At 54.4% G+C, this 26,357-nt stretch overlaps 1 protein-coding gene across 2 annotated transcripts in view; it reads left to right on the forward strand.

Moving 5' to 3' along the window:
• Positions 1-25,175, forward strand: part of LOC146752234 (uncharacterized) — a 46,219-nt gene extending 21,044 nt beyond the window's left edge. For both annotated transcript variants that reach the window (XM_085532675.1, XM_085532676.1), the window contains exons 7-15: positions 137-190; positions 1,581-1,634; positions 4,706-4,759; positions 9,460-9,567; positions 15,558-15,611; positions 17,805-17,858; positions 20,231-20,284; positions 22,427-22,480; positions 25,059-25,175. In XM_085532675.1, the coding sequence (XP_085388801.1) occupies positions 137-190; positions 1,581-1,634; positions 4,706-4,759; positions 9,460-9,567; positions 15,558-15,611; positions 17,805-17,858; positions 20,231-20,284; positions 22,427-22,480; positions 25,059-25,104 (532 nt within the window). In that variant the 3' untranslated portion in view covers positions 25,105-25,175. The remainder of the gene's footprint in view (positions 1-136; positions 191-1,580; positions 1,635-4,705; positions 4,760-9,459; positions 9,568-15,557; positions 15,612-17,804; positions 17,859-20,230; positions 20,285-22,426; positions 22,481-25,058) is intronic.
• The last annotated feature ends 1,182 nt before the right edge of the window (positions 25,176-26,357 follow it).

The following is a 26,357-nucleotide window of genomic DNA, read 5'->3' on the forward strand; positions in this document are numbered from 1 at the left end:
ACCCTCCCCCTTGGGACCCCCCCCATAATATCCCTAAGACCCCCCCCCATATGAACCCCCCCTTGGGACCCTATAGACCCCCCCATAATAACCCTATAGACCCCCCCCAATATGAACCCCCCCCCCCCTTTTTTAGGGTCCCCCCGGACCCCCTGGACCCCGAGGACCAGCCGGACCTTCAGGAGCTGATGTGAGTCACCCCATATAACCCCATATAACCCCATATCACCCCATATAACCCCATATAACCCCATAGAACCCCATAGAACCCCAAAGAACCCCATATCCCCCCATATAACCCCATATAACCCCATATCCCCCCATATAACCCCATATAACCCCATATAACCCCATATCCCCCCATATAACCCCATATAACCCCATATCACCCCATATCACCCCATATAACCCCATATAACCCCATATAACCCCATATCCCCCCATATAACCCCATATAACCCCATATAACCCCATATCCACCCATATAACCCCATATAACCCCATATAACCCCATATCCCCCATATAACCCCATATCCCCCCATATCCCCCCATATCCCCCCATATAACCCCATATAACCCCATATAACCCCATATCCCCCCATATAACCCCATATAATCCCACATAACCCCATATAACCCCCATATAACCCCATATAACCCCATATCCCCCCATATAACCCCATATAACCCCATATCCCCCCATATAACCCCATATAACCCCATATAACCCCATATAACCCCATATAACCCCATATCCCCCCATATAATCCCATATAACCCCATATAACCCCATATCCCCCCATATAATCCCATATAACCCCATATAACCCCATTTAACCCCATATAACCCCATATCCCCCCATATAACCCCATATAACCCCATATAACCCCATATAACCCCATATAACCCCATATCCCCCCATATAATCCCATATAACCCCATATAACCCCATATCCCCCCATATAATCCCATATAACCCCATATAACCCCATTTAACCCCATATAACCCCATATCCCCCCATATAACCCCATATAACCCCATATAACCCCATATCTCCCCATATAACCCCATATCCCCCTATATAACCCCATATAACCCCATATAACCCCATATAACCCCATATAGCCCCATATAACCCCATATAACCCCATATAACCCCATATAACCCCATATAACCCCATATAACCCCATATAACCCCATATAACCCCCATATAACCCCCATATCCCTCCATACAACCCCATACAACCCCACATCCCCCCATATAACCCCATATAACCCCATATAACCCCATATAACCCCATATAACCCCATATAACCCCATATCCCCCCATATAACCCCATATCCCCCCATATAACCCCATATCCCCCCATATAACCCCATATCTCCCCCATATAACCCCATATAACCCCATATAACCCCATATAACCCCATATCCCCCCATATAACCCCATATAACCCCATATAACCCCATATAACCCCATATAACCCCATATAACCCCATATAACCCCATATAACCCCCATATAACCCCATATAACCCCATATAACCCCATATAACCCCATATAACCCCACAGGGACCACAGGGACCCCCAGGGGGGGTCGGCAACTTGGGGCCACCAGGAGAGAAGGTGGGTTAACCATGGGTTAGTTAACCATGGGTTAGTTAACCATGGGTTAGTTAACCATGGGTTAGTTAACCATGGGTTGGTTAACCATGGGTTGGTTAACCATGGGTTAGTTAACCATGGGTTTGTTATGGGGGGGTGCATTGGTTAATGAGGGCTTGTTAACTATGGGTTGGTTAAGCATGGGTTGGTTAACCATGGGTTAGTTAACCATGGGTGGGTTAACCATGGGTTAGTTAACCATGGGTTAGTTAACCATGGGTTAGTTAACCATGGGTGGGTTAACCATGGGTTAGTTAACCATGGGTTGGTTATGGGGGGGTGCATTGGTTAATGAGGGCTGGTTAGCTATGGGTTGGTTAAGCATGGGTTGGTTAACCATGGGTTGGTTAAGGGGGAGTGGGTTAAACATGGGTTGGTTAAGGAGGGGTGGTTAACCATGGGTTGGTTATGGGAGGGTGGGGTTAACCATGGGTTGGTTAAGGAGGGGTTGGTTAACCATGGGTTGGTTATGGGGGAGGGTGGGTTAAACATGGGTTGGTTAACTATGGGTTGGTTAAAGGGGGGGTGGGTTTGTTAAGTTGGGATGGGTTGGTTAAGGGGGTTAGGATGGGTTAGTTAAGTCAGGGTGGGTTGGTTAAGCTGGGATGGGTTGGTTAAGCCGGGATGGGTAGGTTATGTGGGTTGGTTAAGGCAGGATGGGTTAGTTAAGCTGGGATGGGTTGGTTATATGGGCTGGTTAAGCTGGGATGGGTTGGTTATGTGGGTTGGTTAAGGCAGGATGGGTTGGTTATATGGGTTGGTTAAGCCGGGATGGGTTGGTTAACTTGGGATGGGTTGGTTAAGGGGGTTAGGATGGGTTAGTTAAGTCAGGGTGGGTTGGTTAAGCTGGGATGGGTTGGTTAAGCCGGGTTGGGTTGGTCATATGGATTGGTTAAGCCGGGATGGGTTGGTTATATGGGTTGGTTAAGCTGGGATGGGTTGGTTTATATGGGCTGGTTAAGCCAGGATGGGTTGGTTAAGCTGGGATGGGTTGGTTATATGGGTTGGTTAAGCCAGGATGGGTAGGTTATGTGGGTTGGTTAAGGCAGGATGGGTTAGTTAAGCTGGGACGAGTTGGTTATATGGGTTGGTTAAGCTGGGATGGGTTGGTTAAGCTGGGTTGGGTTGGTTATATGGGTTGGTTAAGCCGGGATGGGTTGGTTAAGCTGGGATGGGTTGGTTATATGGGTTGGTTAAGCCGGGATGGGTTGGTTAAGCTGGGATGGGTTGGTTATATGGGTTGGTTAAGCCGGGATGGGTTGGTTAAGCTGGGATGGGTTGGTTATATGGGTTGGTTAAGCCAGGATGGGTTGGTTAAGCCAGGATGGGTTGGTTAAGCTGGGATGGGTTGGTTATATGGGTTGGTTAAGCTGGGATGGGTTGGTTATGTGGGCTGGTTAAGGCAGGATGGGTTGGTTAAGCTGGGATGGGTTGGTTATATGGGCTGGTTAAGCCGGTATGGGTTGGTTATGTGGGTTGGTTAAGCTGGGATGGGTTGGTTATATGGGCTGGTTAAGCCAGGATGGGTTGTTTAAGCTGTGATGGGTTGGTTATGTGGGCTGGTTAAGGCAGGATGGGTTAGTTAAGCTGGGTTGGGTTAGTTATATGGGTTGGTTAAGGCAGGATGGGTTGTTTAAGCTGGGATGGGTTGGTTATATGGGCTGGTTAAGCCGGGATGGGTTGGTTAAGCTGGGATGGGTAGGTTATATGGGCTGGTTAAGCTGGGATGGGTTGGTTATATGGGCTGGTTAAGCCAGGATGGGTTAGTTAAGTGGGTTGGTTAAGCTGGGTTGGGTTGGTTATATGGGTTGGTTAAGCTGGGATGGGTTGGTTATATGGGTTGGTTAAGCTGGGATGGGTTGGTTATATGGGCTGGTTAAGCCGGGATGGGTTAGTTAAGCTGGGTTGGGTTGGTTATATGGGTTGGTTAAGGCAGGATGGGTTAGTTAAGCTGGGTTGGGTTGGTTATATGGGTTGGTTAAGCTGGGATGGGTTGGTTATATGGATTGGTTAATACAGGATGGGTTAGTTAAGTGGGTTGGTTAAGCCAGGATGGGTTGGTTAAGCTGGGATGGGTTGGTTATATGGGCTGGTTAAGCCGGGATGGGTTGGTTATATGGGTTGGTTATATGGGTTGGTTAAGCCGGGATGGGTTGGTTATATGGGTTGGTTAAGGCAGGATGGGTTAGTTAAGCTGGGTTGGGTTAGTTATATGGGTTGGTTAAGGCAGGATGGGTTGTTTAAGCTGGGATGGGTTGGTTATATGGGCTGGTTAAGCCAGGATGGGTTGGTTAAGCTGGGATGGGTTGGTTATATGGGCTGGTTAAGCCGGGATGGGTTGGTTATATGGGTTGGTTAAGCTGGGATGGGTGGTTATATGGGTTGGTTAAGCTGGGATGGGTTGGTTATATGGGTTGGTTAAGCCGGGATGGGTTGGTTAAGCTGGGATGGGTTGGTTATATGGGTTGGTTAAGCCGGGATGGGTTGGTTATATGGGTTGGTTAAGCTGGGATGGGTTGGTTATATGGGCTGGTTAAGGCAGGATGGGTTGGTTAAGCTGGGATGGGTTGGTTATATGGGCTGGTTAAGCTGGGATGGGTTGGTTATATGGGTTGGTTAAGCTGGGATGGGTTGGTTATATGGGTTGGTTAAGCCGGGATGGGTTGGTTATATGGGTTGGTTAAGCCGGGATGGGTTAGTTATATGGGTTGGTTAAGGCAGGATGGGTTAGTTAAGCTGGGATGGGTTGGTTATATGGGTTGGTTAAGGCAGGATGGGTTGGTTATATGGGTTGGTTAAGCCGGGATGGGTTGGTTAAGCTGGGATGGGTTGGTTATATGGGTTGGTTAAGCTGGGATGGGTTGGTTATATGGGCTGGTTAAGGCAGGATGGGTTAGTTAAGCTGGGATGGGTTGGTTATATGGGCTGGTTAAGCCGGGATGGGTTGGTTATATGGGTTGGTTAAGCCGGGATGGGTTGGTTATATGGGCTGGTTAAGCCGGGATGGGTTGGTTAACTTAATCCTCTTATAGGGTGAGCCAGGAGAGCCGGGAACACCAGGAATTCAGGGCGAACCGGGGGTCAAGGTGAGCAGATATGGGGCACCCACCCCATAGATGGGCCCTATAAGTGCACTTATGGGGTACCCACCCCATAGCTGGGCCCTATAAGTGCACTTATGGGGCACCCACCCCATAGATGGGCCCTTTGGGTTCACTTATGGGGCACCCACCCCATAGATGGGCCCTTTGGGTTCACTTATGGGGCACCCACCCCATAGATGGGCCCTATAAGTGCACTTATGGGGCACTTATGGGGCACCCACCCCATAGATGGGCCCTATAAGTGCACTTATGGGGCACCCACCCCATAGATCGGCCCTTTAAGTGCACTTATGGGGCACCCACCCCATAGATGGGCCCTTTAAGTGCACTTATGGGGCACCCACCCCATAGATGGGCCCTTTGGGTTCACATATAGGGCACCCACCCCATAGATGGGCCCTTTAAGTGCACTTATGGGGCACCGACCCCATAGCTGGGCCCTTTGGGTTCACTTATGGGGCACTTATGGGGCACCCAACCCCATAGATGGGCCCTATAAGTGCACTTATGGGGCACCCACCCCATAGATGGGCCCTATAAGTGCACTTATGGGGCACCCACCCCATAGATGGGCCCTATAAGTGCACTTATGGGGCACCCAGCCCATAGATGGGCCCTTTGGGTCAACCACCCCATAGATGGGCCCTATAAGTGCACTTATGGGGCACTTATGGGGCACCCACCCCATAGATGGGCCCTTTAAGTGCACTTATGGGGCAACCACCCCATAGATGGGCCCTATAAGTGCACTTATGGGGCACCCACCCCATAGATGGGCTCAGGACCCCACTTATGGGGCACCCACCCCATAGATGGGCCCTTTAAGTGCACTTATGGGGCACCCACCCCATAGATGGGCTCAGGACCTCACTTATGGGGCACCCACCCCATAGATGGGCCCTATAAGTGCACTTATGGGGCACCCACCCCATAGATGGGCCTTATAAGTGCACTTATGGGGTAGCCACCCCATAGATGGGCCCTTTAAGTGCACTTATGGGGCACCCACCCCATAGATGGGCCCTTTAAGTGCACTTATGGGGCACTTATGCGACACCCACCCCCACTTATGGGGCACCCACCCCATAGATGGGCCCTATAAGTGCACTTATGGGGCACCCACCCCACTTATGGGGCACCCACCCCATAGATCGGCCCTATAAGTGCACTTATGGGGCACCCACCCCCACTTATGGGGCACCCACCCCATAGATGGGCCCTATAAGTGCACTCATGGGGCACTTATGGGGTACCCACCCCATAGATGGGCCCTATAAGTGCACTTATGGGGCACTTATGGGGTACCCACCCCATAGATGGGCCCTATAAGTGCACTTATGGGGCACTTATGGGGCACCCACCCCATAGATGGGCACTATAAGTGCACTTATGGGGCACTTATGGGGCACCCACCCCATAGATGGGCCCTTTAAGTGCACTTATGGGGCACCCACCCCACTTATGGGGCACCCACCCCATAGATGGGCCCTATAAGTGCACTTATGGGGCACCGACCCCCACTTATGGGGCACCCACCCCATAGATGGGCCCTTTAAGTGCACTTATGGGGCACCCACCCCACTTATGGGGCACCCACCCCATAGATGGGCCCTATAAGTGCACTTATGGGGCACCCACCCCCACTTATGGGGCACCCACCCCATAGATGGGTCCTTTAAGTGCACTTATGGGGCACTTATGGGGCACCCACCCCCACTTATGGGGCACCCACCCCATAGATGGGCCCTATAAGTGCACTTATGGGGCACCCACCCCATAGATGGGCCCTTTGGGTTCACTTATGGGGCACCCACACCCACTTATGGGGCACCCACCTCATAGATGGGCCCTATAAGTGCACTTATGGGGCACCCACCCCATAGATGGGCCCTTTGGGTTCACTTATGGGGCACCCACCCCATAGATGGGCCCTTTGGGTTCACTTATGGGGCACCCACCCCATAGATGGGCCCTTTGGGTTCACTTATGGGGCACCCACCCCCACTTATGGGGCACCCACCCCATAGATGGGCCCTTTAAGTGCACTTATGGGGCACCCACCCCCACTTATGGGGCACCCACCCCATAGATGGGCCCTATAAGTGCACTTATGGGGCACCCACCCCATAGATGGGCCCTAGAAGTGCACTTATGGGGCACTTATGGGGCACCCACCCCCACTTATGGGGCACCCACCCCATAGATCGGCCCTATAAGTGCACTTATGGGGCACCCACCCCATAGATGGGCCCTATAAGTGCACTTATGGGGCACCCACCCCATAGATGGGCCCTATAAGTGCACTTATGGGGCACCCACCCCATAGATGGGCTCAGGACCCCACTTATGGGGCACCCACCCCATAGATGGGCTCAGGACCCCACTTATGGGGCACCCACCCCATAGATGGGCCCTATAAGTGCACTTATGGGGCACCCACCCCATAGATGGGCCCTTTAAGTGCACTTATGGGGCACCCACCCCATAGATGGGCTCAGGACCCCACTTATGGGGCACCCACCCCATAGATGGGCCCTATAGGTGCACTTATGGGGCACCCACCCCCACTTATGGGGCACCCACCCCATAGATGGGCCCTTTAAGTGCACTTATGGGGCACTTATGGGGCACCCACCCCATAGATCGGCCCTATAAGTGCACTTATGGGGCACCCACCCCATAGATGGGCCCTTTAAGTGCACTTATAGGGCACCCACCCCATAGATGGGCCCTATAAGTGCACTTATGGGGCACCCACCCCATAGATGGGCCCTTTAAGTGCACTTATGGGGCACTTATGGGGCACCCACCCCATAGATGGGCCCTTTGGGTTCACTTATGGGGCACCCACCCCATAGATGGGCCCTATAAGTGCACTTATGGGGCACTTATGGGGCACCCACCCCCACTTATGGGGCACCCACCCCATAGATGGGCCCTTTAAGTGCACTTATGGGGCACCCACCCCAAAGATGAGCCCTTTGGGTTCACTTATGGGGCACTTATGGGGCACCAACCCCATAGATGGGCCTTATAAGTGCACTTATGGGGCACCCACCCCATAGATGGGCCCTATAAGTGCACTTATGGGGCACCCACCCCCACTTATGGGGCACCCACCCTATAGATGGGCCCTATAAGTGCACTTATGGGGCACTTATGGGGCACCCACCCCCACTTATGTGGCACCCACCCCATAGATAGGCCCTTTGGGTTCACTTATGGGGCACCCACCCCATAGATGGGCCCTTTAAGTGCACTTATGGGGCACCCACCCCATAGATGGGCCCTATAAGTGCACTTATGGGGCACCCACCCCATAGATGGGCTCAGGACCCCACTTATAGGGCACCCACCCCATAGATGGGCCCTATAAGTGCACTTATGGGGCACCCACCCCATAGATGGGCCCTTGGGGTTCACTTATGGGGCACCCACCCCATAGATGGGCTCAGGACCTCACTTATGGGGCACCCAACCCATAGATGGGCCCTTTGGGTTCACATATAGGGCACCCACCCCATAGATGGGCCCTTTAAGTGCACTTATGGGGCACCCACCCCATAGATGGGCCCTTTGGGTTCACTTATGGGGCACCCACCCCATAGATGGGCCCTATAAGTGCACTTATGGGGCACTTATGGGGCACCCACCCCATAGATGGGCCCTTTGGGTTCACTTATAGGGCACCCACCCCATAGATGGGCCCTTTGGGTTCACTTATAGGGCACCCACCCCATAGATGGGCCCTTTGGGTTCACATATAGGGCACCCACCCCATAGATAGGCCCTATAAGTGCACTTATGGGGCACCCACCCCATAGATGGGCCCTTTAAGTGCACTTATGGGGCACTTATGGGGCACCCACCCCACTTATGTGGCACCCACCCCATAGATCGGCCCTATAAGTGCACTTATGGGGCACCCACCCCATAGATGGGCCCTTTGGGTTCACTTATGGGGCACCCACCCCATAGATGGGCCCTTTGGGTTCACTTATGGGGCACCCACCCCATAGATGGGCCCTTTGGGTTCACTTATGGGGCACCCACCCCACTTATGGGGCACCCACCCCATAGATCGGCCCTATAAGTGCACTTATGGGGCACCCACCCCACTTATGGGGCACCCACCCCATAGATGGGCCCTCTAAGTGCACTTATGGGGCACCCACCCCATAGATGGGCCCTATAAGTGCACTTATGGGGCACCCACCCCATAGATGGGCCCTTTAAGTGCACTTATGGGGCACCCACCCCATAGATGGGCCCTATAAGTGCACTTATGGGGCACCCACCCCATAGATGGGCCCTTTAAGTGCACTTATGGGGCACCCACCCCATAGATGGGCTCTTTGGGTGCACTTATAGGGCACCCACCCCATAGATGGGCCCTTTAAGTGCAATTATGGGGCACCCACCCCATAGATGGGCCCTATAAGTGCACTTATGGGGCACCCACCCCATAGATGGGCTCAGGACCCCACTTATGGGGCACCCACCCCACTTATGGGTCACCCACCCCATAGATGGGCCCTATAAGTGCACTTATGGGGCACCCACCCCATAGATGGGCTCAGGACCCCACTTATGGGGCACCCACCCCACTTATGGGTCACCCACCCCATAGATGGGCCCTTTGGGTTCACTTATGGGGCACTTATGGGGCACCCACCCTATAGGGCCCACGTGGGGATCGGGGTGAGAAGGGTGAGGCTGGAGCTGCTGGTGTTGCGGGACCCCCGGGGGGCAAAGGACCCCCAGGAGACGACGGCCCTAAAGGAAACCCCGTAAGTATGGGGGGGGGTGGGGGGGGAGACCCCAAAATGGGGCTGATTTGGGGCTTTTTGGGGTGGGAGACCCCCATATTGGGGCCATTTGGGGTCTATTGGGGTGGGAGACCCCCATATTGGGGCTGATTTGGGGTCTATTGGGGTGGGAGACCCCCATATTGGGGCCTTTTGGGGTGGGAGACCCCCATATTGGGGCTGATTTGGGGTTATTTTGGGGTGGGAGACCCCCATATTGGGGCTGATTTGGGGTTATTTGGGGTGGGAGACCCCCATATTGGGGCTGATTTGGGGTCTATTGGGGTGGGAGACCCCCATATTGGGGCTGATTTGGGGTATTTTGGGGGGGGAGACCCCCATATTGGGGCTGATTTGGGGTCTATTGGGGTGGGAGACCCCCATATTGGGGCTGATTTGGGGTTTTTGGGGTGGGAGACCCCCATATTGGGGTTATTTGGGGTGGGAGACCCCCATATTGGGGCTGATTTGGGGTATTTTGGGGTGGGAGACCCCCATATTGGGGTTATTTGGGGTGGGAGACCCCCATATTGGGGCTGATTTGGGGTATTTTGGGGTGGGAGACCCCCATATTGGGGTTATTTGGGGTGGGAGACCCCCATATTGGGGCTGATTTGGGGCTTTTTGGGGTGGGAGACCCCCATATTGGGGCTGATTTGGGGTATTTTGGGGTGAGAGACCCCCATATTGGGGCTGTTATGGGGTATTTTGGGGTGGGAGACCCCCATATTGGGGCTGATTTGGGGTCTATTGGGGTGGGAGACCCCCATAATGGGGCTGATTTGGGGCTTTTTGGGGTGAGAGACCCCCATATTGGGGCCATTTGGGGTATTTTGGGGGTGGGAGACCCCCATAATGGGGTTATTTGGGGTGGGAGACCCCCATAATGGGGTCAATTGGGGGTTTTAATGGGGTGGGATGGGGGGGGAGACCCCAAAATGGGGCTGATTTGGGGTTTTTTGGGTTGGGAGACCCCAAAATGGGGCTGATTTGGGGTTTATTGGGGTGGGAGACCCCCATATTGGGGTCAATTGGGGGTTTTTATGGGGTGGGATGGGGGGGGGAGACCCCAAATTGGGGCTGATTTGGGGTTTTTGGGGGTGGGAGACCCCCATATTGGGGTCAATTGGGGGTTTTTATGGGGTGGGATGGGGTGGGAGACCCCAAAATGGGGCTGATTTGGGGCTTTTTGGGGTGGGAGACCCCCAAATTGGGGCAGATTTGGGGTATTTTGGGGTGGGAGACCCCAAAATGGGGCTGATTTGGGGCTTTTTGGGGTGGGAGACCCCCATAATGGGGCTGATTTGGGGTATTTTGGGGTGGGAGACCCCCATATTGGGGTTATTTGGGGTGGGAGACCCCCATAATGGGGCTGATTTGGGGTATTTTGGGGTGGGAGACCCCCATATTGGGGTTATTTGGGGTGGGAGACCCCCATAATGGGGTCAATTGGGGGTTTTTATGGGGTGAGATGGGGGGGGAGACCCCAAAATGGGGCTGATTTGGGGTATTTTGGGGTGGGAGACCCCCATAATGGGGCTGATTTGGGGTATTTTGGGGGTGGGAGACCCCCATATTGGGGCTGATTTGGGGTCTATTGGGGTGGGGAGACCCCCATATTGAGGCTGATTTGGGGTTTTTAGGGGTGGGAGACCCCCATATTGGGGCTGATTTGGGGTATTTTGGGGTGGGAGACCCCCATATTGGGGCTGATTTGGGGTCTATTGGGGTGGGGAGACCCCCATATTGAGGCTGATTTGGGGTTTTTAGGGGTGGGAGACCCCCATATTGGGGCTGATTTGGGGTATTTTGGGGTGGGAGACCCCCATATTGGGGCTGATTTGGGGTATTTTGGGGTGGGAGACCCCCATATTGGGGCTGATTTGGGGTCTATTGGGGTGGGAGACCCCCATATTGGGGCTGATTTGGGGTCTATTGGGGTGGGAGACCCCCATATTGGGGTTATTTGGGGTGGGAGACCCCAAATTGGGGCTGATTTGGGGTATTTTGGGGGTGAGAGACCCCATATTGGGGTTATTTGGGGTGGGAGACCCCCATATTGGGGTTATTTGGGGTGGGAGACCCCCATATTGGGGCTGATTTGGGGCTTTTTGGGGTGGGAGACCCCCATATTGGGGCTGATTTGGGGTTATTTGGGGTGGGAGACCCCCATAATGGGGCTGATTTGGGGTATTTTGGGGTGGGAGACCCCCATATTGGGGCTGATTTGGGGTCTATTGGGGGTGGGAGACCCCCATATTGGGGTTATTTGGGGTGGGAGACCCCCATAATGGGGCTGATTTGGGGTATTTTGGGGTGGGAGACCCCCATATTGGGGTTATTTGGGGTGGGAGACCCCCATATTGGGGCTGATTTGGGGTATTTTGGGGGTGGGAGACCCCCATATTGGGGCTGATTTGGGGTATTTTGGGGTGGGAGACCCCCATATTGGGGCTGATTTGGGGTTATTTGGGGTGGGAGACCCCCATATTGGGGCTGATTTGGGGTTTTTTGGGGTGAGAGACCCCCATATTGGGGTTATTTGGGGCTTTTTGGGGTGGGAGACCCCCATATTGGGGCTGATTTGGGGTATTTTGGGGTGGGAGACCCCCATATTGGGGCTGATTTGGGGTTTATTGGGGTGGGAGACCCCCATATTGGGGCTGATTTGGGGCTTTTTGGGGTGGGAGACCCCCATATTGGGGCTGATTTGGGGTTTATTGGGGTGGGAGACCCCCATAATGGGGTCAAATGGGGGTTTTTATGGGGTGGGATGGGGGGGGAGACCCCAAAATGGGGCTGATTTGGGGTTTTTGGGGTGGGAGACCCCCATATTGGGGCTGATTTGGGGTTATTTGGGGTGGGAGACCCCCATATTGGGGTTATTTGGGGTGGGAGACCCCCATAATGGGGCTGATTTGGGGTATTTTGGGGTGGGAGACCCCCATATTGTGGCTGATTTGGGGTGGGAGACCCCCATAATGGGGCTGATTTGGGGTTATTTGGGGTAGGAGACCCCCATATTGGGGCTGATTTGGGGCTTTTTGGGGTCGGAGACCCCCATAATGGGGCTGATTTGGGGTCTATTGGGGGTGGGAGACCCCCATATTGGGGTTATTTGGGGTGGGAGACCCCCATATTGGGGCTGATTTGGGGTATTTTGGGGTGGGAGACCCCCATATTGGGGCTGATTTGGGGTCTATTGGGGGTGGGAGACCCCCATATTGGGGTTATTTGGGGTGGGAGACCCCCATAATGGGGTCAATTGGGGGTTATTATGGGGTGGGATGGGGGGGGAGACCCCAAAATGGGGCTAATTTTGGGTATTTTGGGGTGGGAGACCCCCATATTGGGGCTGATTTGGGGCTTTTTGGGGGTGGGAGACCCCCATATTGGGGCTGATTTGGGGCTTTTTGGGGTGGGAGACCCCCATATTGGGGTTATTTGGGGTGGGAGACCCCCATAATGGGGCTGATTTGGGGTATTTTGGGGTGGGAGACCCCCATATTGGGGTTATTTGGGGTGGGAGACCCCCATAATGGGGTCAATTGGGGGGTTTTATGGGGTGGGATGGGGGGGGAGACCCCATAATGGGGCTGATTTGGGGCTTTTTGGGGTGGGAGACCCCCATAATGGGGTTATTTGGGGTGGGAGACCCCCATATTGGGGCTGATTTGGGGTATTTTGGGGTGGGAGACCCCCATATTGGGGTTATTTGGGGTGGGAGACCCCCATAATGGGGTCAATTGGGGGTTTTTATGGGGTGGGATGGGGGGGGAGACCCCAAAATGGGGCTGATTTGGGGTCTATTGGGGTGGGAGACCCCCATATTGGGGTTATTTGGGGTGGGAGACCCCCATATTGGGGCTGATTTGGGGTATTTTGGGGGTGGGAGACCCCCATATTGGGGCTGATTTGGGGCTATTTGGGGTGGGAGACCCCCATATTGGGGTTATTTGGGGTGGGAGACCCCCATAATGGGGTCAATTGGGGGTTTTTATGGGGGGGGATGGGGGGGAGACCCCAAAATGGGGCTGATTTGGGGGTGGGAGACCCCCATATTGGGGCTGATTTGGGGCTTTTTGGGGTGGGAGACCCCCATATTGGGGCTGATTTGGGGCTTTTTGGGGTGGGAGACCCCCATAATGGGGCTGATTTGGGGTATTTTGGGGTGGGAGACCCCCATATTGGGGCTGATTTGGGGTCTATTGGGGTGGGAGACCCCCATATTGGGTTATTTGGGGTGGGAGACCCCCATATTGGGGCTGATTTGGGGTATTTTGGGGGTGGGAGACCCCAAATTGGGGCTGATTTGGGGTTATTTGGGGTGGGAGACCCCCATATTGGGGTTATTTGGGGTGGGAGACCCCCATATTGGGGCTGATTTGGGGTCTATTGGGGTGGGAGACCCCCATATTGGGGTTATTTGGGGTGGGAGACCCCCAAATTGGGGCTGATTTGGGGCTTTTTGGGGTGGGAGACCCCCATATTGGGGCTGATTTGGGGTATTTTGGGGGTGAGAGACCCCCATATTGGGGTTATTTGGGGTGGGAGACCCCCATATTGGGGCTGTTTTGGGGTATTTTGGGGTGGGAGACCCCCATATTGGGGTTATTTGGGGTGGGAGACCCCCATATTGGGGCTGATTTGGGGTTATTTGGGGTGGGAGACCCCCATATTGGGGCTGATTTGGGGTATTTTGGGGTGGGAGACCCCCATATTGGGGTTATTTGGGGTGGGAGACCCCCATATTGGGGTTATTTGGGGTGGGAGACCCCCTTATTGGGGTTATTTGGGGTGAGAGACCCCCATAATGGGGTCAATTGGGGCTTTTTATGGGGTGGGATGGGGGGGGAGACCCCATATTGGGGCTGATTTGGGGTCTATTGGGGTGGGAGACCCCCATAATGGGGTTATTTGGGGTGGGAGACCCCCATATTGGGGCTGATTTGGGGCTTTTTGGGGTGGGAGACCCCCATATTGGGGCTGATTTGGGGTATTTTGGGGGTGGGAGACCCCCATAATGGGGCTGATTTGGGGTTATTTGGGGTGGGAGACCCCCATATTGGGGTTATTTGGGGTGGAAGACCCCCATATTGGGGCTGATTTGGGGCTTTTTGGGGGGGGAGACCCCCATATTGGGGTTATTTGGGGTGGGAGACCCCCATATTGGGGCTGATTTGGGGTTTTTTGGGGTGGGAGACCCCCATATTGGGGCTGATTTGGGGTATTTTGGGGTGGGAGACCCCCATATTGGGGCTGATTTGGGGTATTTTGGGGTGGGAGACCCCCATATTGGGGTTATTTGGGGTGGGAGACCCCCATATTGGGGCTGATTTGGGGCTTTTTGGGGTGGGAGACCCCCATATTGGGGCTGATTTGGGGCTTTTTGGGGTGGGAGACCCCCATATTGGGGCTGATTTGGGGTATTATAGGGGTGGGAGACCCCCATATTGGGGCTGATTTGGGGTTATTTGGGGGTGGGAGACCCCCATATTGGGGCTGATTTGGGGCTTTTTGGGGTGGGAGACCCCCATATTGGGGCTGATTTGGGGTTATTTGGGGTGGGAGACCCCCATATTGGGGTCAATTGAGGGTTTTTATGGGGTTTTTAGGGGGGGGAGACCCCAAAATGGGGCTGATTTGGGGTTTATTGGGGTGGGAGACCCCCAAAATGGGGCTGATTTGGGGTATTTTGGGGTGGGAGACCCCCATATTGGGGCTGATTTGGGGTTTTTAGGGGTGGGAGACCCCCATATTGGGGCTGATTTGGGGTATTTTGGGGTGGGAGACCCCCATATTGGGGTTATTTGGGGTGGGAGACCCCCATATTGGGGTTATTTGGGGTGGGAGACCCCCATAATGGGGTCAATTGGGGGTTTTTATGGGGTGGGATGGGGGGGGAGACCCCAAAATGGGGCAGATTTGGGGTTTTTTGTGGGGTTCGTGCTGATGTTTTTGGGCTTTTTTAGGGCCCTGTGGGGTTTCCTGGTGATCCCGGACCACCTGGGGAAATGGGGCCAAGGGTGAGTTATGGGGTGGAGGGGTTATGGGGTGGTTATGGGGTGGTTATGGGGCTCTATGGGGTGGTTATGGGGTGGTTATGGGGCTCTATGGGGTAGGTGAGGGGCTATGGGGTGGGGTTATGGGGTGGGGGAAGGGCTATGGGGTGGGGTTATGGGGCTATGGGGTGGTTATGGGGCTATGGGGTGGTTATGGGGTGAGAGAGGGGTTATGGGGTTATGGGGCTATGGGGTGTTTATGGGGCTCTATGGGGTGGGGGAGGGGTTATAGGGTGGGGTTGTGGGGTGGGGCTATAGGGCAGGGTTATGGGGTGGGGTTATGGGGCTATGGGGTGGTTATGGGGCTATGGGGTGGGGTTATGGGGCTATGGGGTGGGGTTATGGGGCTATGGGGTGGTTATGGGGCTATGGGGTAGGTCTATGGGGTGGTGAAGGGGTTATGGGGTGGGGTTATGGGGTTATGGGGTGGGGTTATGGGACTATGGGGTAGATGAGGGGCTATGGGGTGGGGTTATGGGGTGGGGTTATGGGGCTATGGGGTGGGGTTATGGGGTGAGAGAGGGGCTATGGGGCTATGGGGCTATGGGGTAGGTGAGGGGCTATGGGGTGGAGCTATGGGGTAGGTGAGGGGCTATGGGGTGGGGCTATGGGGTGGGGGAAGGGCTATGGCGTGGGGTTATGGAGTGGCTATGGGGTGGTTATGGGGTGGTTATGGGGCTATGGGGTGGGGTTATGGGGTGGTTATGGGGCTATGGGGTGGGGTTATGGGGCTATGGGGTGGTTATGGGGCTCTATGGGGTGGGGTTATTGGGGCTATGGGGTGGTTATGGGGCTATGGGGTGGAGGAGGTACTCTATGGGTGGTTATGGGGCTATGGGGTGGTTATGGGGCTATGGGGTGGTTATAGGGCTCTATGGGGCTATGGGGTAGGTGAGGGGCTATGGGGCTATGGGGCTATGGGGTAGGTGAGGGGCTATGGGGTGGGGCTATGGGGCTATGGGGTAGATGAGGGGCTATGGGGTGGGGTTATGGGGTTATGGGGTGGGGGAGGTTATGGGGTGAGAGAGGGGCTATGGGGCTATGGGGCTATGGGGTGGGGTTATGGGGCGAGAGAGGGGTTATGGGGTGGGGTTATGGGGCTATGGGGTGGGGTTATGGGATGGGAGAGGTTATGGGGTGGGGTTATGGGGCTATGGGGTGGGGTTATGGGGCTATGGGGTGGGGTTATGGGGCTATGGGGTGGGGTTATGGGGCTATGGGGTGGGGTTATGGGGTGGGGTTATGGGGCTATGGGGTGGGGTTATGGGGCTATGGGGTGGTTATAGGGCTATGGGGTGGTTATGGGGCTATGGGGTGGGGTTATGGGGTTATGGGGTGAGAGAGGGGCTATGGGGTGGGGTTATGGGGCTATGGGGTGGGGTTATGGGGCTATGGGGTGGGGTTATGGGGCTATGGGGTGGGGTTATGGGGCTATGGGGTTGGGTTATGGGGCTATGGGGTAGGTGAGGGGCTATGGGGCTATGGGGCTATGGGGTAGGTGAGGGGCTATGGGGTGGGGTTATGGGGCTATGGGGTGGGTTTATGGGGTGAGAGAGGGGCTCTATGGGGTGGTGAAGGGGTTATGGGGTGGGGTTATGGGACTATGGGGTGCGGTTATGGGGCTATAGGGTAGATATTGGGCTATGGGGTGGGAAAGGGGTTATGGGGTGGGTCTGTGGGGTGAGGGAGGGGCTCTATGGGTTGGAGGAGGGGCTATGGGGTGGGGTTATGGGGCTATGGGGTGGGGTTATGGGGCTATGGGGTGGTTATGGGGCTATGGGGTGGTTATGGGGTTATGGGGTGGTTATGGGGTTATGGGGTAGGTGAGGGGCTATGGGGCTATGGGGCTATGGGGTGGTTATGGGGTGGGGTTATGGGGCTATGGGGTGGTTATGGGGCTATGGGGTGGCTATGGGGTGGCTATGGGGTGGTTATGGGGTGGTTATGGGGCTATGGGGTGGTTATGGGGTAGATGAGGGGTTATGGGGTTGGGTTATGGGGCTATGGGGTGGGAGTGGGGCTCTATGGGGTGGGGTTATGGGGCTATGGGGTGGTTATGGGGTGGTTATGGGGTGGTTTATAGGGTGGCTATGGGGTGGCTATGGGGTTATGGGGTGGTTATGGGGTGAGTGTGGGTCCCCCCATGTTCCCCTATAGGGCCAAGATGGCGCCAAGGGGGAGAGTGGAGAGGATGGAGAACCTGGAGAGCCGGTGGGTGTCACGTGACCCCAAAACCCCATTGATCCCATTGATCCCATTGATCCCATTGACCCCATTGACCCCATTGATCCCATATGGTGACCCCATAACCCCATTGACCCCATATGATAACCCCATTGACCCCATTGACCCCATTAACCCCATCCCATTGACCCCATTAAGCTGACCCTATTACAAGACCCCATTGACCCTATTACATTGACCCTATTACATTGACCCCATTGACCCCATCCCATTGACCCCATTGACCCTATTACATTGACCCCATTATAGTGACCCCATTAACCCCATCCCATTGACCCCATTAAGCTGACCCTATTACAAGACCCCATTGACCCTATTACATTGACCCCATTGACCCCATTACATTGACCCCATTGACCCTATTACATTGACCCCATTACATTGACCCCATTAAGCTGACCCCATTAAGGTGACCCCATTGACCCTATAACGTGACCCCATTATAGCGACCCCATTAACCCCATCCCATTGACCCCATTAAGCTGACCCTATTACAAGACCCCATTAACCCTATTACATTGACCCCATTATAGTGACCCCATTACATGACCCCATAACGTGACCCCATTGACCCCATTAAGCTGACCCTATTACATGACCCCATTGACCCCATTAAGCTGACCCTATTACAAGACCCCATTGACCCTATTACATTGACCCTATTATAGTGACCCCATTATAGTGACCCCATTAACCCCATCCCATTGACCCCATTAAGCTGACCCTATTACAAGACCCCATTAACCCTATTACATTGACCCCATTGACCCTATTACATTGACCCCATTATAGTGACCCCATTACATGACCCCATAACGTGACCCCATTGACCCCATTAAGGTGGCCCCATTAACCCCATCCCATTGACCCCATTAAGCTGACCCTATTACATTGACCCCATTAACCCTATTACATTGACCCCATTGACCCTATTACATTGACCCCATTATAGTGACCCCATTATAGTGACCCCATTACATGACCCTATTAAGGTGACCCCATTGACCCTATAACGTGACCCCATTATAGCGACCCCATTAACCCCATTGACCCCATTAAGGTGGCCCCATTGATCCCATTGACCCCATTGATCCCATTGACCCCATTGATCCCATTAACCCCATTAACCCCATTGATCCCATTGACCCCATTGACCCCATTGATCCCATTAACCCCATTAACCCCATTGATCCCATTGACCCCATTGACCCCATTGATCCCATTAACCCCATTATAGTGACCCCATTAACCCCATTGATCCCATTGACCCCATTGACCCCATTGATCCCATTGACCCCATTGATCCCATTGATCCCATTGACCCCATTGATCCCATTGATCCCATTGACCCCATTAATCCCATTGACCCCATTGACCCCATTGACCCCATTGACCCCATTGATCCCATTGATCCCATTGACCCCATTGATCCCATTGACCCCATTGATCCCATTGACCCCATTGACCCCATTGACCCCATTGATCCCATTGACCCCATTGACCCCATTGATCCCATCGACCCCATTGACCCCATTGATCCCATTGACCCCATTGACCCCATTGACCCCATTGATCCCATTAACCCCATTAATCCCATTAACCCCATTGATCCCATTGACCCCATTGACCCCATTAACCCCATTGACCCCATTGACCCCATTGACCCCATTGATCCCATTGACCCCATTGACCCCATTGACCCCATTGACCCCATTGATCCCATTGACCCCATTGACCCCATTGACCCCATTGACCCCATTGATCCCATTGACCCCATTAACCCCATTGACCCCATTGATCCCATTGACCCCATTGATCCCATTGACCCCATTGATCCCATTGATCCCATTGACCCCATTGACCCCATTGACCCCATTGATCCCATTGACCCCATTGACCCCATTGACCCCATTGATCCCATTAACCCCATTAACCCCATTGACCCCATTAACCCCATTGACCCCATTAACCCCATTAACCCCATTAACCCCATTGACCCCATTGACCCCATTAACCCCATTAACCCCATTAACCCCATTGACCCCATTGACCCCATTGATCCCATTGATCCCATTGACCCCATTAACCCCATTAACCCCATTGACCCCATTGACCCCATTAACCCCATTAACCCCATTAACCCCATTGACCCCATTAACCCCATTGACCCCATTGACCCCATTGATCCCATTGATCCCATTGACCCCATTAACCCCATTAACCCCATTGACCCCATTGACCCCATTAACCCCATTAACCCCATTAACCCCATTGACCCCATTGACCCCATTAACCCCATTGACCCCATTGACCCCATTATCCCCCCTATTGTTTTATAGGGTTCTCCAGGCCCTACAGGGGAGAACGGCCCCCCAGGGCCCCTGGGGAAGAGGGTGAGTTATGGGGTGACCCCATAAGTGGGGGGGGATGTTATGGGGTGACCCCATAAGTGGGGGTGGGATGTTATGGGGTGACCCCATAAGTGGGGGGGGGGGATGTTATGGGGTGACCCCATAAGTGGGGGGGGATGTTATGGGGTGACCCCATAAGTGGGGGGGGGATGTTATGGGGTGACCCCATAAGTGGGGGGGGGATGTTATGGGGTGACCCCATAAGTGGGGGGGGGATGTTATGGGGTGACCCCATAAGTGGGGGGGGGATGTTATGGGGTGACCCCATAAGTGGGGGGTGGGTGTTATGGGGTGACCCCATAAGTGTGGGGTGGGATGTTATGGGGTGACCCCATAAGTGGGGGGGGGGGATGTTATAGGGTGACCCCATAAGTGGGGGGGGGGATGTTATGGGGTGACCCCATAAGTGGGGGGGGGATGTTATGGGGTGACCCCATAAGTGGGGGGGGATGTTATGGGGTGACCCCATAAGTGGGGGGGGATGTTATGGGGTGACCCCATAAGTGGGGGGGGGGATGTTATGGGGTGACCCCATAAGTGGGGGGGGATGTTATGGGGTGACCCCATAAGTGGGGGGGGGATGTTATGGGGTGACCCCATAAGTGGGGGGGGGATGTTATGGGGTGACCCCATAAGTGGGGTGGGGATGTTATGGGGTGACCCCATAAGTGTGGGGATGATGTTATGGGGTGACCCCATAAGTGGGGGGGGTTTATGGGGTGACCCCATAAGTGGGGGGGGGGTGTTATGGGGTGACCCCATAAGTGGGGGGGGGATGTTATGGGGTGACCCCATAAGTGGGGGGTGGGATGTTATGGGGTGACCCCATAAGTGTGGGGTGGGTGTTATGGGGTGACCCCATAAGTGGGGGGGGGATGTTATGGGGTGACCCCATAAGTGGGGGGGGGGGATGTTATGGGGTGACCCCATAAGTGTGGGGGGGGGATGTTATGGGGTGACCCCATAAGTGTGGGGTGGGATGTTATGGGGTGACCCCATAAGTGGGGGGGGGGATGTTATGGGGTGACCCCATAAGTGGGGGGGGGATGTTATGGGGTGACCCCATAAGTGGGGGGGGGATGTTATGGGGTGACCCCATAAGTGTGGGGGGGGGATGTTATGGGGTGACCCCATAAGTGTGGGGGGGGGATGTTATGGGGTGACCCCATAAGTGGGGGGGGATGTTATGGGGTGACCCCATAAGTGTGGGGTGGGATGTTATGGGGTGACCCCATAAGTGGGGGGTACCATGTTATGGGGTGACCCCATAAGTGGGGGGGGGGATGTTATGGGGTGACCCCATAAGTGGGGGGGGGGATGTTATGGGGTGACCCCATAAGTGGGGGGGGGATGTTATGGGGTGACCCCATAAGTGGGGGGGGGGATGTTATGGGGTGACCCCATAAGTGGGGGGGGGGATGTTATGGGGTGACCCCATAAGTGGGGGGGGGATGTTATGGGGTGACCCCATAAGTGGGGGGGGGGATGTTATGGGGTGACCCATAAGTGGGGGGGTGGGTGTTATGGGGTGACCCCATAAGTGTGGGGTGGGTGTTATGGGGTGACCCCATAAGTGTGGGGTACGATGTTATGGGGTGACCCCATAAGTGGGGGGGATGTTATGGGGTGACCCCATAAGTGTGGGGTACAATGTTATGGGGTGACCCCATAAGTGTGGGGGGGATGTTATGGGGTGACCCCATAAGTGGGGGGGGGGATGTTATGGGGTGACACCATAAGTGTGGGGGGATGTTATGGGGTGACCCCATAAGTGGGGGGGGGATGTTATGGGGTGACCCCATAAGTGGGGGGTACGATGTTATGGGGTGACCCCATAAGTGGGGGGGGGGATGTTATGGGGTGACCCCATAAGTGGGGGGATGTTATGGGGTGACCCCATAAGTGGGGGGGGGGGATGTTATGGGGTGACCCCATAAGTGTGGGGGGGGATGTTATGGGGTGACCCCATAAGTGGGGGGGGGGATGTTATGGGGTGACCCCATAAGTGGGGGGGGGATGTTATGGGGTGACCCATAAGTGGGGGGGGGGATGTTATGGGGTGACCCCATAAGTGGGGGGGGGATGTTATGGGGTGACCCTATTACCCCCCTCCCCACCCTATAGGGACCTGCGGGATCCCCCGGCCCCGAAGGACGACAGGGAGAGAAGGGAGCCAAGGTGAGTGATGACGTCACAATAGCCCCATTAATGACGTCACAATAGCCCCTTTGATGACGTCACAATAGCCCCATTGATGACGTCACAATGGCCCCATTAATGACGTCACAATGGCCCCCTTTGATGACCCCATAGACCCCCCCAGCCCCATAACCCCATAGAACCCCATAGACCCCATAGAACCCCATAACCCCATAGAACCCTATAAGCCCCTATAGCCCCCTCCCAACCCCATAGACCCCATAGACCCCATAGAATTCCATAACCCCATAGAACCCCATAACCCCATAGAACCCCATAGACCCCATAGACCCCCCCCAGCCCCATAACCCCATAGAACCCCATAAGCCCCTATAGCCCCCTCCCAACCCCATAGACCCCATAGACCCCATAGAACCCCATAACCCCATAGAACCCCATAACCCCATAGAACCCCATAAGCCCCTATAGGCCCTTCCCAACCCCATAGACCCCATAGACCCCATAGAACCCCATAGACCCCATAGACCCCCCCATCCCATAGACCCCATAGATCCCCATAGAACCCCATAGACCCCATAGAACCCCATAGAACCCCATAGAACCCCATAAGCCCTTTAGCCCCCTCCCAACCCCATAGACCCCATAGAACCCCATAAGCCCTATAGCCCCCTCCCAACCCCATAGACCCCATAGACCCCCCCAACCCCATAGACCCATAGAACCCCATAACCCCTATAGCCCCCTCCCAACCCCATAGACCCCATAGAACCCCATAACCCCATAGAACCCCATAGACCCCATAGAACCCCATAGACCCCATAGACCCCCCCAGCCCCATAGACCCCATAGAACCCCATAGAACCCCATAGACCCCATAGAACCCCATAACCCCGTAGAACCTCATAGACCCCATAGACCCCCCCAGCCCCATAACCCCATAGACCCCCATAAACCCCTATAGCCCCCTCCCAACCCCATAGACCCCATAGAACCCCATAACCCCATAGAACCCCATAGACCCCATAGAACCCTATAACCCCATAGAACCCCATAGACCCCATAGACCTCCCCAACCCCATAGACCCATAGAACCCCATAACCCCATAGAACCCCATAACCCCATAGACCCCCATAACCCCATAGAACCCCATAGACCCCATAGACCCCCCCCAGCCCCATAACCCCATAGAACCCCATAGACCCCATAGAACCCCATAAGCCCTATAGCCCCCTCCCAACCCCATAGAACCCCATAACCCCATAGAACCCCATAGACCCCCCCCAGCCCCATAACCCCATAGAACCCCATAACCCCTATAGCCCCCTCCCAACCCCATAGACCCCATAGAACCCCATAACCCCATAGAACCCCATAAGCCCTATAGCCCCCTCCCAACCTCATAGACCCCAATAGAACCCCATAACCCCATAGAACCCCATAGACCCCATAGAACCCCATAACCCCATAGAACCCCATAGACCCCATAGAACCCCATAACCCCATAGAACCCCATAAACCCTATAGAACCCCATAACCCCTATAGCCCCCTCCCAACCCCATAGACCCCATAGAACCCCATAACCCCATAGAACCCCATAGACCCCATAGACCTCCCCAACCCCATAGACCCATAGAACCCCATAACCCCATAGAACCCCATAACCCCATAGAACCCCATAGACCCCATAGAACCCCATAGACCCCATAGACCCCCCCAGCCCCATAACCCCATAGAACCCCATAACCCCTATAGCCCCCTCCCAACCCCATAGACCCCATAGAACCCCATAACCCCATAGAACCCCATAGACCCCATAGAACCCCATAGACCCCCCCAGCCCCATAACCCCATAGAACCCCATAACCCCTATAGCCCCCTCCCAACCCCATAGACCCCATAGAACCCCATAACCCCATAGAACCCCATAACCCCTATAGCCTCCTCCCAACCCCATAACCCCATAGAACCCCATAAGCCCCTATAGCCCCCTCCCAACCCCATAGACCCCATAGAACCCCATAACCCCATAGAACCCCATAGACCCCATAGAACCCCATAACCCCATAGAACCCCATAGACCCCATAGACCCCCCCAGCCCCATAGACCCCATAGAACCCCATAACCCCATAGAACCCCCCAGCCCCATAGACCCCATAGAACCCCATAGAACCCCATAGACCCCATAGAGACCCCATAGACCCCATAGACCCCCCCAGCCCCATAGACCCCATAGAACCCCATAAAACCCCATAGACCCCATAGAACCCCATAACCCCATAGAACCCCATAACCCCATAACCCCATAGAACCCCATAGACCCCATAGACCCCCATAACCCCATAAACCCCATAGACCCCATAGACCCCATAGAGACCCCATTGTGCCCCATAGACCCCACTGTGCCCCATAGATCCCATAGAGACCCCATTGTGCCCCATAGACCCCAATGAGCCCCATAGAGACCCCATTGTGCCCCACTTTGATGACGTCACAATGCCCCCCATTGATGACGTCACAATGGCCCCTTTGATGACGTCACAATGCCCCCCATTGATGACGTCACAATGGCCCCATTGTTTGTGGTTCCTTATAGGGTGAAGTCGGCGCTATGGGGCCGCCGGGTCAAACCGGCCCTATAGGACCCATAGGGAACAGTGGGAAAGTGGGGCCGGATGGACTGAGGGGGATCATGGGGGCTGTGGTGAGTGGTTATGGGGTGGGATATGGGGTTATAGGGGGGGATATGGGGTTATATAGGGTTATATGGGGTTATATGGGGGGATATGGGGTTATATGGGGGGATATGGGGGGATATGGGGTTATATGGGGTTATAGGGGGTTATATGGGGTTATAGGGGGGGATATGGGGTTATATGGGGTTATATGGGGGGATATGGGGTTATATGGGGTTATAGGGTTATATGGGGTTATATGGGGTTATATGGGGGGATATGGGGTTATATGGGGGGATATGGGGTTATATGGGGTTATATGGGGGGATATGGGGTTATAGGGTGGGATATGGGGTTATATAGGGGGATATGGGGGGATATAGGGGGATATGGGGGGATATGGGGTTATATGGGGGGATATGGGGTTATATGGGGTTATAGGGGGGATATGGGGTTATATAGGGGGGATATGGGGTTATATGGGGTTATATGGGGTTATATGGGGTTATAGGGGGGGATATGGGGTTATATGGGGGATATGGGGTTATATGGGGTTATATGGGGTTATATGGGGTTATATGGGGGTATATGGGGTTATATGGGGGGATATGGGGTTATAGGGGGGGATATGGGAGGATATGGGGTTATAGGGTTATATGGGGGGATATGGGGTTATATGGGGTTATAGGGGGTTATAGGGGGGATATGGGGTTATATGGGGGATATGGGGTTATATGGGGGGATATGGGGTTATATGGGGGGATATGGGGTTATATGGGGTTATGGGGTGGGATATGGGGTTATATGGGGTTATATGGGGTTATATGGGGGGGATATGGGGTTATATGGGGTTATATAGGGGGGATATGGGGTTATATGGGGGGATATGGGGTTATATGGGGTTATAGGGTTATATGGGGTTATATGGGGTTATATGGGGTTATATGGGGTTATAGGGGGGGATATGGGGAGATATGGGGTTATATGGGGTTATATGGGGTTATATGGGGGGATATGGGGTTATATGGGGTTATATGGGGGGATATGGGGTTATATGGAGTGTTATAGGGTTATATGGGGGGATATGGGGTTATAGTGGGGGATATGGGGTTATATGGGGAGATATGGGGTTATATGGGGTTATATGGGGGGATATGGGGTTATAGGGGGGGATATGGGGTTTGTATGGGGTTATGGGGTTATATGGGGTTATGGGGGGG

Source organism: Coturnix japonica, unplaced genomic scaffold, assembly GCF_054131305.1.
Source record: "Coturnix japonica strain WE unplaced genomic scaffold, WE-NBRP24 Scf050, whole genome shotgun sequence".
NCBI lineage: Eukaryota > Metazoa > Chordata > Aves > Galliformes > Phasianidae > Coturnix > Coturnix japonica.